At 39.2% G+C, this 14,926-nt stretch overlaps 2 protein-coding genes across 3 annotated transcripts in view; both read right to left on the bottom strand.

The window, feature by feature from the left end:
* SYCP3 (synaptonemal complex protein 3) overlaps positions 1-5,285 on the bottom strand; it is a 26,901-nt gene extending 21,616 nt beyond the window's left edge. Inside the window, exon 1 of the mRNA XM_024208152.2 lies at positions 5,201-5,285. The gene's annotated coding sequence lies outside the window, so the exon portion shown is untranslated. The remainder of the gene's footprint in view (positions 1-5,200) is intronic.
* The window catches only part of GNPTAB (N-acetylglucosamine-1-phosphate transferase subunits alpha and beta), a 70,724-nt gene that overhangs the window by 5,628 nt on the left and 50,170 nt on the right, over positions 1-14,926 (bottom strand). The window contains exons 18-21 of one of the 2 annotated variants that reach the window (XM_024208149.3): positions 10,437-10,535; positions 7,420-7,587; positions 6,729-6,819; positions 5,201-5,313 (exon numbers count right to left, since the gene is read on the bottom strand). In XM_024208149.3, coding sequence (XP_024063917.2) covers positions 5,236-5,313; positions 6,729-6,819; positions 7,420-7,587; positions 10,437-10,535 — 436 coding nt within the window. In that variant the 3' untranslated portion in view covers positions 5,201-5,235. Of the gene's footprint in view, positions 1-889; positions 5,314-6,728; positions 6,820-7,419; positions 7,588-10,436; positions 10,536-14,926 lie in introns of those variants that run through there. The other variant, XM_024208148.3, reaches the window with a different exon arrangement.

The following is a 14,926-nucleotide window of genomic DNA, read 5'->3' as shown; positions in this document are numbered from 1 at the left end:
CCACACACTCATATCCCCTCAAAGCCCAGCTTCTCTGCCCCCCCCCCAAATAAGCAGTACTGAACTTTTCCTCCTTTACCACACACCTCCAGACTCATCAGCTCTAAACCAATTGGAGCATGACAAAAACAACAGCATTGGGCAGTAAGTGCCTTCCCTGCCCTAGCACAGAAACCTGGTCTCCCCTCAACCCACACTGGGCCACACTCACTTCAGTGCTTAGGGGAACTTTCACAATATAGTTTTGTCTCCCATAGCCAGTCACTTCTCCCTCATCCCACTCCTCCCCCAAAAGGTGAATCCTGGTGCTTTTCCTCCTCCACCTGTGCCCTGTGTGCTCCAGGACATTGACTCACTCATAGAACCTGGGTAAAGGGACTGAATAGCCCCCAAATCCAGTCTGATTCACCTACACCAGCTCCTGGTCAATATGTGCGTCTCCCTATGGGTATCTACATCCAGCCACCCTAACACCACAAGACCCTTTCACTCACCGCAAGCTCATCTCCAGGCACCTATGCATCCACTTCTTCATTCATACGTATTCACCCACCCTCCCATGTATCCACATACATTTTAAACACAGGGACCAAACCCACCTTCATTATCCTCCACAGGGTATTTCTGCTTTACATGGATATTAAATATCCCTAGGCATTTTTCACAAAAGTGTCTGACCAATATTTGCCTTCTGCCACTGCTGTACATTGTGCTGGGCAATGGATGTTTGCCACCATCAATCTAAAAGGTGGCTGAATTTCAGAAGTGGTAAATATAATGTATACGGTAAATGTAAATTAATAGAAAAGATAGACTCCTTTCCTTGAAGGTCCAGAAAAGACACACCAAGCAAAGATAGAACAAGACAATACACTAGTAGACACTAATCAACACCCAGAAATGTTTTATTGTACAATGCACCCATGCATAATTGATTTTGTAATAGCTTGAATTAGAAATGAATAAAAATAAGCATGTAAGTAGTTGAAGATCAACCATGTGCAAAAAATGGGATTTTAGTTATTCAGACCACTGAAAACTTGGAAATCACAGTAAAACTAACAGGAAGAAGGATGATGCGATTTTTACAAAGGGAACTGTCAAAAACACATTTGTGGAGGTCACTGCATGGCACAAGTTTCTCTAAGTTCAAAAACGCTGCTCACATTTTTTTTCTTTTACAGATGCATATTCTTTGGAAGATTAAGACCTTGTCTACACTGGGAGTTATTCTGGAATAGCTACTGCAGAGTATTCTGTGCTATAGCTATGCCCATCAAGTTCACAGTATATAAAAGCCTGAAGATTCAGCCCTTTCAGCAATCCATACATTCTTCAAGACAGGTTCACATCCTCTAACAAGCTCTACAACTTACTAAATAATGAGAATTTTCCTGGTTCCAGTGTCACTCTTTTTACTGGTGACATCAAATAAGAGAGTGCTCTTGCACAAATTTAGTTCCTTTTAGGGTAAAGACATTATATTTTAGAAAGCCTGACAGAATCTTCAAGTTAACAGTTCTAAAACAGTGACTATGTTAAATATCTAAAAACTCATGAAAGAAAGAAGAAAATGAACTGTATTATCTTGTTTCTAGTCAGTGGCATTCTTTGCAAAAAAAAACAAACAAACCATTTTTGGATTAACACTTAGGAAAAAAAAGATCTATAAAGTGATATTTCTATAGTTTTCAAACCGATTCAAAACCAGCATAATCAATTTAACAATGATTTTACAAAAGGTACTTGAAAATCTACCTGAACCTATTTAATATTTCTTCCTTATTTAATACTTTATTTAACATCTCACTTCCTTAAATGTGGTTTCTAATGGAAACACACAGGACCCAATTTAGGAAGTAGTTAAGCACCTGCCTACCATATGAGCAGTCCCTTTGACTTCAATGTGATTATTCCTGTGCTCAAATATCTTGCTGAATCAGGGCCTTAGAGCCTGATCCAAAGCTTTCTCAAGACAATTCAAAGACTTCCAGTAACTTATTGGGCTTTGAAACAGGCCCTAAAAAAAGGCCCCTTGAGACACTAGGTAATAAAATGTTAAATTTATTAATACTTTGCTAATGGTGAATAAGGAAAAAAGCTGACACTATCAAAACATTTTAAATGTAAACAATGTTTTTAAAATGTGATTTATTTATAGATAATTTTTCAATTTTACTAATAATTTACCTGCTCTATTCCAAAGGCACTCACAAAGACAGCCTATCTCAATATATTGAAATGGTATCTATCCTAGTTCTGTAAGGACATTTGTGCAGATGCAAGGGTTCACCCACACAGAGATCCTTGCTGGACTGAGGCCTTAATAGCCTATTGTGCAGTCAATTTTTAGCTTTATACTAGCAAATGTTACGTTAATGTTCATGGTCAAATTGTTTGACGTCTCATATCTGAAGATTTGCTGCCTCAAGTGACTCCTTGCTGATAAAGTTATGGACAATAGCCAAAAAACCCTGAGCTAGAAGGTTATGACATGCATTTTACTATTTATGGATCAAATGCTAGAGACAATCTTTTTAGTTACAGGAAAAGTAGTCTTCAACAGGTGATAGTCACTAATTTTACTACAGAAGAAAGTGATGCAATTAAGAGGATCCAAAGCTTTTAATGTAGCAAAGTTTTGAAAGTCCTTTCTCTCTGGACTTTAATATGGATTCACATGCTAATTTCAGCATAAAATTTTCTTTTGATTTTAAGAGCTATTGTATTTGAAACAGGTCACTTCAAAAGTAAATGTTTTTAAAATAAGATGACAAGATATGACCTTTGTGGCAAAAATGATATGAATAAGCTGTCAGCTGCTGGCAGACATTATAGTGGTAGCATATTTGTGATATCCTGATTTATGAAGTGGTGATCATCATATGGCACAGAACAATCATATTGCTCGTAACAACCATATTGCACAGAAAATTCCAGAAAGAGAAAGTAATTTAAGATTTTATTTCTATCAAACCATGTAGTGAATCTATATGCTTCTTCGTCAGAATATGGTCTTAATAAAGTTTTCATCTCTCCCAATTATTTTATCTAACTACATTACAATTACATAAAAAATTCTAAAAAGTGAGCTAAAAGATAAAATATATTGTCAAGAACTTTTTATTTATCATTTGATTTCTACTCTCTGCTCTTTAACCTCATAGAAGACTGGAAATATTTTACTTCACTAGTTTTGTCCTTTCCAATTTACCAAATATTGGGGTAATATTTTCCTCCTACACCCAATTTTTTTCAGCTCTGCTTGCTTTCCTTCTTTTTGATATCACTATCACAGACATTGACACAGATCTGGAAATAAATTTTGTCAGTTAATTTATGCTCTGTCTGCTGGCTGGCTGGCTATTGGTGCAATAAAACAAAATAATATGAACCTAGTTTTCAAAACTGTTTGCTTAAACTGCACAAATGTACGGGCATTCTGTATATGGAAATTCATGATTTGCACATGTAACTTAGCCAACAGTTCTGAAAAACTGGCCCTGTAGTTATTTTTCTTTAATAATTTCTTGTACTCAAGTACTTTAAAAAAAATACAATGCAGAATACTAAAACAATTTTAAGGTAGATCAAATTTTGGACTTAATCTACTTGAGAGTGAGTGTCTTTTTGAAATAAAAAGTTTTAAAAATCTAACTTTATTTCATCCTGGCTTTCCTGTAATTTCATTTGTTGAAGTATTCTACCATCCTTGACATTTCTGCCAAAATAGAAGACTTCGACAACTGAAAGTAGGGCAGATATAAACTGCTTATTTTATATGCTATGTGTTTACTTTAACGTGTCACAGCATATTAAATATATCTGGGGTCTTCTAGTATGAAATACTAAAAAGAAAAATACAAATGCTTATATTTTAAAATGTTTAAAAATTAGATTCTATTTGGTTTAACAATCTGTGTATGCACTGGATAATGTGAAAACAAATTAGAGTTACCTTTGACTATTTCTAATGACAAGCAAAGTCTACAGGAATAATAGGTGTCAGTAATTTACTAAATTGGATGTATTTTCTTTTCCTCTGGAGCAAAAACAGAATAAACCAAAATAACTTCATTGTTTATCACAAGACTTTAGTTTCTTTTAAAACAAACTGAATATCTTACAGCACACAATGCATTGTATACCTCATATTCCAATTACAAAATAATTAGTGAAGTGATTTTAGAAGACTACTGTTAATAACTATGATTGCAAGTGCTCTGTCAAAAATATCTGCTTGAAAAGAGTCTCAGTATTGTCTCCCCCTTAAAAATCTTGCTACCCTGACACCTGTCTTAACAAAGTATGACAGGATTGCCTGTGCCTGTCCAAATTTTAAAACATTATATTCTCATATGAGAATATAATTACCAAATTCAGAAATGAAACATTGCTCTAATACAATGCAACATTAAAACAATACATTACTCATTCATATGGTGAGGCACTTTTGCTTGTATATTTACAATGCTTGTAAAATAACATCCTAGTTACTTTTACTTGACTGTAGCTCTCTCTCTTTGTAATTAGGCCTACAAACAATACCACAGTATTCCTGGCAATTTAATGAATTAGGTGAGAAATAAAATCTTTAAAATAATAGTACCGGTAGTTTGATTCTTGATTATATCATTAGGATATATATCATCCAAATTCCTCATTAGATACCACCAATTTGAGGTTGCATTGTTGGTGTATTTAAACAATGTAAATGTCATTAAATGTAGACTATATCTAATTGGGAAATTAAGCAATTATCCTCTGTTTTACTTCTAAAAATGGAAAAGCAGCATCAACACAAATGTATTGATTAATTCAGCAATCTGCAAAATGCTTTGGAATGCAAGGTCATGGACATCTTTCTAATTAATCCTGAACAGTTTAACTTTCCAACATTATACTTAGCTGGCAACGTCCACTGCTTTAAATGCAGCTAGGTTTGTTTCAGTAACCCTTTTTATAAAAAGGATAACATATCCGTGAGCTAATGCTTGTAAAGTAAAACCAGTTGAGAACTGCCAATGCACACTCCTAACTCCCCCCCACACCCGTCTCATAACGTCAGGAGCTTGCGTGTTACACACAGCGCCATGAAGGCTATAATTTATAGATATTTGACTTTTTTTCTTCATGTCAAACTAGCTACATGTTACATCATAAAGACACTTCTCCAATAACAATTTTAAATGCTTATTACATCTTGAGGTAGACTGATTTCCAAGCAAAGATCTTCTAAACCTTGATTCGTTCATGACCGACTTCCTTTTGGATCCTCCTCCTCGGAAAAAGTTTTCGTTTAAGTGCAATTAGCTGAAAGATTAAAAAAAAATTAATATTTAGTTCTCCCAAGCATCAAAGGGGAACAGGTCATCAAACTTTCTTCCCACTAACCCCATACAACCTTGACCATTTCATAGCAATCAAGTATAAAAGACTATACCCTCAATTTTTTCACAACACAAGAGGAAGGGAGCAATTACTCAAACTCTCTTCTATTAGGCTAAGGTGTCTCTATTAGATTTGTCAATGTCTGGGTCAAGAACACTGGAACAATACAGTGAGTGATTATTTCCAAGACTGATAAATATACTAAATCTGAAAGTGCATATTTTAACTAGCTTAATAAAATAACTGGGCACAATTAATTACAAGAGGATTACCACAAATCTGTCTGTTCTTAAATATAAAATTTAGAGCTTTAGTCCTTGCACTAAATCAATTTATTATACCTTCTAAGCCAAGTTTTTATACAGCAGGAGTTTCCAGTAGCTAAAAAAGCTGCAAACTGGGAGTGTTGGGGAGGGGCAGCACACACAAGAGCTGTAGGTGACATTTTTTATAGGACTAAATAAAAATATAATGGGCAACTTTTCAAGGATCACACTCCTCATCAGATCATGGAAAGAGTGAACAAGATTAACATAGAACAGATACACAGGAAAAGAAATTGGACAACAGCATGGTTCAATTATTTTTTTCCATCAAATACAAACACTACAATGGAAATAAGGTTTATCAACAGGAAACATAACAGGCAAACATAATTTTCAGTGATAAGTTTGTTATCTAAGGCCCTGATCCTGCAAACAAAAATATGTGATTAGTTCCACTGACTATTTTGTAGTTCAAAGGGACTACCCATGTGCATAAAATAATTCTCAGTTTGCAGAACTGGAGACTTTTTCTTTTGGGGCCTAATCCAAAATCCACTGAAATTAACAGGAGTCTTTTCTAATGACTTCTTCAGTGGGCTTTGGATCAGATGCTTTCTGCCCTAAGTTGGATACTGTCTGGACCAGCTGATTAGTATTTTTTCAATTTTTCCTAGTGTTATCTTACTTTGCTTTTGGCTGATAGAAATATTTACAGGCTAGGATTTTCAAAAGTGACTGGTATTTTGAGGACCCAAACTGACACACCTTAAATGGACCTGATTTTCAAAAGGTGCTCAGCACTCACCCTTTGAAAGTCAGGATCCTTTAAGGAATCGCAAGTAAGTCACCTGAAAAATGAGGCACCCCATAATCATGAATCACTTCTGAAAACTTTGGTCATGGTGTCTTCCTTCCTTTATTGTTCCAAAACTTCTTTACTACATGTATTTCGTATGCCACGAAACAGTACTTCAGCTATTGCTCAAAACCTCTAAAAAAATTAATTCATTTTATAGAGATGACACTGTATACTACTAAAGTTGGGTATTTGGATGAAATTATAACTTTTACCTGTTCAGCAAAAAATGAGATGACCGTAAACACAATCAATGTCACTAAAACACAATGGGTCCAAAATTTGAGCTTGTCTCTGTATGCTCTCCTGTACAAAGATGGAAACAGAGTTTTATATATTAACATTTGTACCTTTGCACTGACATATCGTAAAGTTCCTAACATTCCATGGAGTAAAAATATCCAGATAAAGAGGAAAAAATATCCACTGTTGTGTAACAATTTACCCCTATATAACTTGGTTTAAAAAGCAAAATGCTTTTTTGTAAGGTACATCATAAGGTCTGGACATATTTATCATACCTCTCTTTGGTTCCAGCTAACTGCTTTAGTAGCATGCTGGAACAGCTCTTGGGCCCAATCCACAGTATATAGTTTCAAATGTAAGGCCACTGTGTTTAAACATGGTTTAAACTCAATTGTAGCTAAAACTGGACTTCTAACAACACTTCATTATGCTCTAAACCCAGTGTTTTTCAACACTGGGTTGTCAGAATGTGCTAAAGGGTCACATGTGAGGCCTGTGGAGGGGGACGTGGAGGAGAGCAGCAGTGTGTAAGGCCCTGGGGAGGCAGTTGCAGAGCCTGTCCAGCACTCACCCCTCAGCAGCTGCTCCATACATTGAGTTAGATGCTGATACAACACAATAGCTCACACAGAATGTGGAAGAAGAATCTGTAAAATTTACCATTCCTGAAGCTCATGCATATGAAGGAAGCGGTTCCGATATTCTCTTGGCAGTTCAAACTGAGATGGTATGGGAAACATTGATTCATAAAAATCCCTAAGCACTGCTTTCACTGTCTGAGCATCCTTATGATTGTGATCAATGTTGTCATTTAGGCAAACAAATTTTCTAGAAAAATGAAGAGTCAGTGTTAGCTTTGTTGTTATACTAAAAGAAATATATCCTATTTGCAAACTGTATTTTTGGTGGATATAGATATACTCAAATACATGTAACAGCACTCCTTATCTTTGCATTATCTGATTCATTTTTCGGGTGTTAGAAGTCAAGGCCTTCCTCATCCACTGAGCACGTAGGGTGGCAAGAAGTCCAAATATCTGTTGTACCTAACACCATATTACATTTGCATCTGTCCTGTACCATGTGTCTATGTGCAGCACTGCCCTCTAGTGGAATTAATGGCAGCTGTTTAAGAGTGAGTCATCTCATAGCCCTCTGTTGATTATAAAGATCACAAAGAATAGAAGCCCAAAATTACAACACCAGCAAGACAGTTTCATGGGTCACTAGTAATGCATGTTATTCTCTCAATATCATAAATGATAAACTGAGTTGCACTGTATTAGGTGCTGCAGCACAATACTAACAGTTTAACCATTTATATTGCATTTTTCAGAGGCTCTCATGTGAAGCAATGGAAGGTAATAGTTTTACTGAGGGCAAAATTTGGCCCGGATAACCTTTACTGGTGATGACACATAAGCCAGACAGAACATAACTTGGGTTACAGACCCCAGGCTGAGCTTAAAGGTTTGGTAGTCAGAAAAAGAAAACCCACACTTTTACTGGTAAACACTGTAGCTCGAAATCTCGTCTCTCTCACCAACAGAAATTGGTCCAATAAAAGATATTACCTCACGCACCTTGTCTCTAGAATGTATATGAAAATCACCAATAAACCAGGATCCCCACAATGCCCCATTATATAGAGTACAAAGAAAGACGTTGAGATCTAGGTAGTGCGATTTGCTGTAACTGAAGAAGCATATAGTCTGCCTGACAGCTGTGTATCCTTGGCCACTCTGAGGTGGCATTTGGCAGCAAAATGCCCTTTCCTACATATAGGCAAGATTTTGTGCCCTATTTATATTGCAAGACAAAAGAGCCTTATTTCTTTCTCTGGAGAAAAAGTATCTGGTAACATATGCCTGGTAACTGCTAACCTTTGTTAAGAAATGGGCTCAGTCAGCTGCTATACAGTAGAACGTGTCTTTCAAAGAGTGGAGAAAATAATATTTTGCATGTATTTAGCACCTGGCCTTCCAAAAGATCTAAAAATGGTTCACCCGCTACCTACATAAAGCTTCACTATCACCATGCTACTCTCTCTGGGGTGAAGGACACTGTCTACCTAGATCTTTATACTTTGCCCATTACCTTAGAATCTGTGTGGCAACCAGGACAACTGGCACACATTGCTCTACACAACAGTGAGCAGAAGAGATATTTTGTTTTAGTAGAATGAGGCAAATCAAATGGATATTTAATATCCAACAAGAATAGAAAGCACCTCTGTTTTCAAGGTTTTGTCCGACGGACTGTCGGACAGCAAACAATGGAATTTTATTAATTTTCTTCACAAGATGGAAGGACTAGTTCAATTCTTTCAGGATTTGAACCTGCAGGTCCAATAGTTCTGGGCCAAAACTGATGCCTAGACCACAAAGCTCTCCCTTGCTTGGAGCACTTTGTAAAAACCTTTTACATGAATTAGTAAATAAGCAAAAAAAAATACTTTGAAGTCATCAGATGAAAAGCACTGGATAAGGCTTAACAAAGTTGGGTAAGTATCACATTACATTTACATATGAGGAAAGCAGGACAGGGAGAAGTTAAGTGAGTTGCCCAAGCTCCGATACTGAATCAATGGACAAGCTGGGACTACAACTCAATTTTTTTGACTCTGCATGTCCTACTCTAATAAATAATGCCACCTGCAAGTTACTCCAGAAGTGTAAGAGCAAAGGGGGAACATTTCTATTTTCTTTCCGCTCCTTGCAGAGTTAACTATAATTGAAGGTATTGTCTACACAGCGAGCAGCAGCCCACAACAGGGACACTCAGAATGCAGACTCACGAGGCTCATGCTATGGTGCTACAAATAGCTGAGTAGAGGTTGCAGCTCAGGCTGGAGTTTGGGCTCTGAAGCCCATCTTCCTCTCTAGGCTTCAGAGTCCAAGCTCCAGCCAGAGCTGCAACATCTACATAGCTATTTGCAGCGCAATAGCGCAAGCCCGAGTCTGTCAACCGGGGCTCAGAGACTCACTGCTTCCACAGGCCGTGTAGAAATATCCTGAGGCGGTGGGTAGGTGGGGCAGAACATTTGACACTATATACACAGTAAATCAGCACACTGATTTGGTAACAAAGGATCTTTCAAAAAATGTTTAGACAAATGCCTACATACTGTAATATTCTGTGTCTTCAAATGTTTCATATATAATTTAAATATATGTACAAAACAGATCACGAAGTGGCCAATTCTTTAAAGCCTGTGAGGTGATATGTTTGTGATCTGTAGAATCCTATTCAAGATTAAACTCTCAGCAGCAGCTGAAGTTTTCTGCAAATTTCCAATGGTTTTATAAATATAAAAGTTTAGCAGTGGTGAATGAAAAAGTCAGATACACAAGTTATTCTACATGACTGCAGGAAAGGTCTTCACAATTTTCATCATGTTTTCCAGAATATTCAACACCTCTAGTTCATTACAAATATGAAAATTATGTAGCAGAAAAAGTATGGAATGAAAATAGTTAATAAGTTGCAGTGCTAGTGACAGAATAATTTTTATTTATGATTAAGACTGCAACCTGATGTTTAAAAAGTAATTTTTTACTCACAATTGCCTTACACCTAATAAATATTAGTAAAAACACCCTATAAAACGAGATGTTTGAAGCTGTCTCAAGGGAAAATAAAGCAATCTCAAAACATAGAAAACAATTAATGTGTACCTGGGATTTTTTCTTATATCATCTAGCTGGCCAACTACATGAGAAACGTTGGTGCGGATCATTTTGAAAGCAATTTCTTCTTCTCCCATGATTTCAAACCTTAGTATTATTAAAACAATTTTTAAATTAGCATAATAGCATGAGTCAGGCATTACAAACATGACATTCTACAAATTAAATGTCTTATTGCTGCACTGCTCTACATTTGATTGTCCTCCCCCCCCCAATAGTAGTTTAAAATTTGATTCATATCCCTCTCAATATATTTACTCAAGGAAGCGAACTCACTACAACCGGTGCTCTTACACAGAATCTCTTTTCTTTACATTTAAAAAAAAAAATTGTTATTAACCTGTTGGAAAACTAAGACCTGAATTCTCATACTCACATTGGTTAACTAGTGGTCTCAGAGGAAGAATGTTAATGAGACTTCCTGTAAACTAGGTAAGCCTCTACTATTTACAAAGTATGCTTTATTATGTTTGCATCACGTTCTTAAAACCACCAATCTCTCTCCATCCCTCCCCTACCCCTTCACTCCCCACTCTGAAAGTCTGAAGGGAAAAAAAGAAGTATTTTAAATTATAGAGGACTACCTAAAACTCTGATCTTATGACCAATTCCTGCAAAGACTCACACATCTGTTTAACTTGACAAACTGATTAGTTCCACTGCCTTCAATGAAACTACTCACAGTGTATAAAAGTGCATAAGTCTTTGCAAGATGTGGGCCTTACAATTAAATGCAATAAATTACAAATATTGACAAAGCAGTAGATGTATGAAGTGTAAAGTCTCGGAAAGAAATCTATAGGTTAAAAGGGCCTTTGATGCTGTGTTTAACTGTCCCACAAAAATTGCCATTCCTTTTTTCAAGCTTCCCCCTATGTATGGAACACCCTCCTCATTTTGTCAGGCCAAGCCACTACCACCTCTTCATTTAAATCCCTCCTGAAAACTCCCTCCTTTTAACAATGTCCACAATAACAAGTGCACCAATTACAATCACTGTATCTTATATTAAAAATTAATAGAACCACCAAGATGAGCATGTGCCTTAAACTGAGTAACATAATTAATTATATTGTGCCTCATCTTTCCTTGCTTCATTCTCTCCCTATTGTGTTTGTCACCTCATCTGTTGTGCTGTGTCTAAAATTAGACTGTAAGCTCTTTGGGGGCAGAGGCTTATTTATGATCTCTGCAAAGCATCTAGGTCACTTTGAGATGTCATTAAATAAATAAATGGCCAAGTCCCGGACCAAGCAGCATCTGTGACCTAAAGCCTTTAGCAGTTCTACAGTACAGATGAACCTCAGACTTACGAACACCTCGGGAACGGAGGTTGTTCTTAACTCTGAAATGTTCATACCGCTGAACAAAACGTTATGGTTGTTCTTTCAAAAGTTTACAACTGAAAATTGACTTAACACAGCTGTACTATGCTAAGAAAAATGCTGCTTTTAACCATCTTAATTTAAATGAAACAAGCACAGAAACAGTTTTCTTACCTTGTCAAATCTTTTTAAACTTTCCCTTTATTTTTTTAGGAGTTTACATTTAACACAATACTGTGCTGTATTTGTTTGTTTTTTGTGTGTCTCAGCTGCTGCCTGATTGCATACTTCCAATTCCAAATGAGGTGTGCGGTTGACTGGTCATTTTGTAACTCTTAGGCTATGGCTACACTAGCGCTTTACAGCGCTGCAACTTTCTCGCTCAGGGGTGTGAAAAAACACACCCCTGAGCGCAGCAAGTTACAGCGCTGTAAAGCGCCAGTGTAAACAGTCCCCCAGCGCTGTAAGCTAATCCCCACACTCACACTTCAAAGCGCTGCCACGGGAGCGCTCCCTCGGCTGCGCTTTGACGTTTTGAATGTAGCCATGGCCCTAGGGTATGTCTACACTACGAAATTAGGTTGGTTTTATAGAAGTCGATTTTTAGAAACAGATTTTATACAGTCGATTGCGTATGTCCACACTAAGCACATTAAGTCGGCGGAGTGCGTCCTCACTACCCATGGCTAGCATCGACTTTCAGAGCGGTGCACTGTAGGTAGCTATCCCACAGTTCCCGCAGTCTCCGCTGCCCATTAGAATTCTGGGTTAAGCCCCCAATGCCCAATGGGGCAAAAACTTTGTCGTGGGTGGTTTTGGGTATGTCGTCAGGCCCCCCACCTCCGTGAAAGCAACGGCAGACAATTGTTTCACTCCTTTTTTCCTGGGTTACCCATGCAGACGCCATACCACAGCAACCATGGAGCCTGCTCAGCTCACCGTCACCGTACGTCTCTTGGGTGCTGCTGGCAGAAGCGGTACTGCATTGCTACACAGCAGCAGCTCCTTGCCTTCGCAGCAGACGGTGCAGTAGGACTGATAGCCGTTGTACATCTCCTGGGTGCTCCTGGCAGACCTCGGTGAGGTCGATCAGGGGCGCCTGGACAGACATGGCTATCCTCCTCTTCAAGCACCAAATGGGAGCCAGAGACTCCAGGTCATTCTCTTCTTTAAGTTTCGTCTCATGGAGATTCAGTCCTGCCTGGAATATCATGCGAGCTGGAGGCTTCTGCCTCGTGCTGCTCTCCCAGCCGGCAGCACCACACGGTCACATCTACCCCAGCCTACCCCTTGCTCCCATGGCTCATGAAGCCTGGACAGTAGTAAGGAGCAGTTTAACTATAGGCTGAGCAAGTGCAGAATGGTGGTAGAATGTGCCTTTGGACATTTAAAAGTGCGCTGGCACGGTTTGCTGACTAGGACAGACCTCAGCGCAACCAACATTCCCATTGTTATTGCTACTTGCTGTGTGCTTCATAATATCTGTGAGAGTAAGGGGGAGACGTTTATGGAGGGGTGGGAGGTTGAGCAAATCGCCTGGCATCCGATTTTGAGCAGCCAGACACCAGGGCGATTAGAAGAGTACAGCAAGGCGCACTGCGCATCAGAGAGGTTTTGAAAACCAGTTTTATGACTGGCCAGGCTTCGGTATGACAGTTGTGTGTGTTTCTCCTTGATGCAGACCCGCCCCCTTTGTTGATTTTAATTCCCTGTAAGCCAACCACCCTCCCCCCTTCGAAATAAAGTAACTATTGTTTTGAAACCATGCATTCTTTCTTTATTGATTACAAAAAAATGAGATAACTGACAAGGTAGCCCAGGTGGGGTGGGGGAGGAGGGAAGGACAAGGCCACATTGCTTATTATAGCCACACTAAAAATCAAACTGTTTGAATGACAGCCTTCTGTTGCTTGGGCCATCCTCTGGAGTGGAGTAGCTGGGTGCCCGGAGCCTCCCCCCCCCACTTTCTTGGGCATCTGGGTGAGGAGGCTATGGAACATGGGGAGGAGGGTAGGCGTTATACAGTGGATGCAGCGGGGATCTGTGCTCTTGTTGGCTTTCCTGCAGCTCTAACCGATGCTTCATCATGTCCGTTTGCTCCCCCAAACAGACGCTTCATCATGTCCGTTTGCTCCCCCATTAGCCTCAGCATCGTGTCCTGCCTCCGCTCTTCACGGTCACTTAATTCTTTCCTGGCCTCTGCCATTGAATGCCTCCATGCATTAAGCTGTGCCTATCAGTGCTGGTGGACTGCATGAGCTTGGAAAACATTTTCATCGCGAGTGCGTTTTTTTCGACTTCTAATCTGCGATAACCTCAGGAACGGAGATTATAGGGCGAGCGTAGAAACATTCCACTCTCTACGATTCTAGGAGGGACTGCATGGTCACCTGTGCTGCTGAGTTCGCCATGCTGACCAAACAGGAAATGAAATTCAAAAGTTCCCAGGGCTTTTCCTGTGTACCTGGCTAGTGCATCGGAGTTCAAAGTGCTGTCCAGAGCGGTCACAATGGAGCACTCTGGGATAGCTCCCGGAGGCCAATACCGTCGATTTGCGTCCGCGCTAACCCAAATTCGACCCAGCAAGGTCGATTTTAGCGCTACTCCCCTCGCCGGGGAGCAGTACAGAAGTCGATTTTAAGAGCCCTTTAAATCGACGGAACGGGGTTGGTTGTGTTTAAAATCGACCCAATGCGGCTAAATTCGACCTAACCCCGTAGTGTAGACCAGGGCTTAGATTCTACTGTACTGCTAGATTCTGTAGCCACTTAGGCAATGGGAGGCAAGTTTCAGTGACTTCCCAAACATCTCTCCCACCTTGGAAGAGGAGTCTGATTGTCGAGCCCATCTGGCATATGTGGCATTGGGGAAATGAGATCATGAGTTCCATCCTGGATGAAGGGCCACCAAAGAGACTAAATAGGCTGTATAGCTATTAATTTTCTCTGGCTATTAGATCTGACAGAGCTCTGAGCTCAAGAGCTCAGACAGATTCCCAGCACACACAGGGCAGGACAACAATGACCCCTCCCTAAACCAACAGAAGAATCCCATTATCAATTCTCAACGCACCTATTTCCTTGCAGGAAACGCACAAGGCAGCTAGGGCTGTAGTAGCTTTCCTTTCCACAGCTAGAGGAGGAAAGATGAGAC

The sequence above is a fragment of the Terrapene carolina genome, unplaced genomic scaffold (assembly GCF_002925995.2).
Source record: "Terrapene carolina triunguis isolate 2854851 unplaced genomic scaffold, T_m_triunguis-2.0 Scaffold247, whole genome shotgun sequence".
NCBI lineage: Eukaryota > Metazoa > Chordata > Testudines > Emydidae > Terrapene > Terrapene triunguis.
The sequence above is the reverse complement of the archived record's forward strand: the minus strand, read 5'-3'. Positions and strand labels throughout refer to the sequence as shown.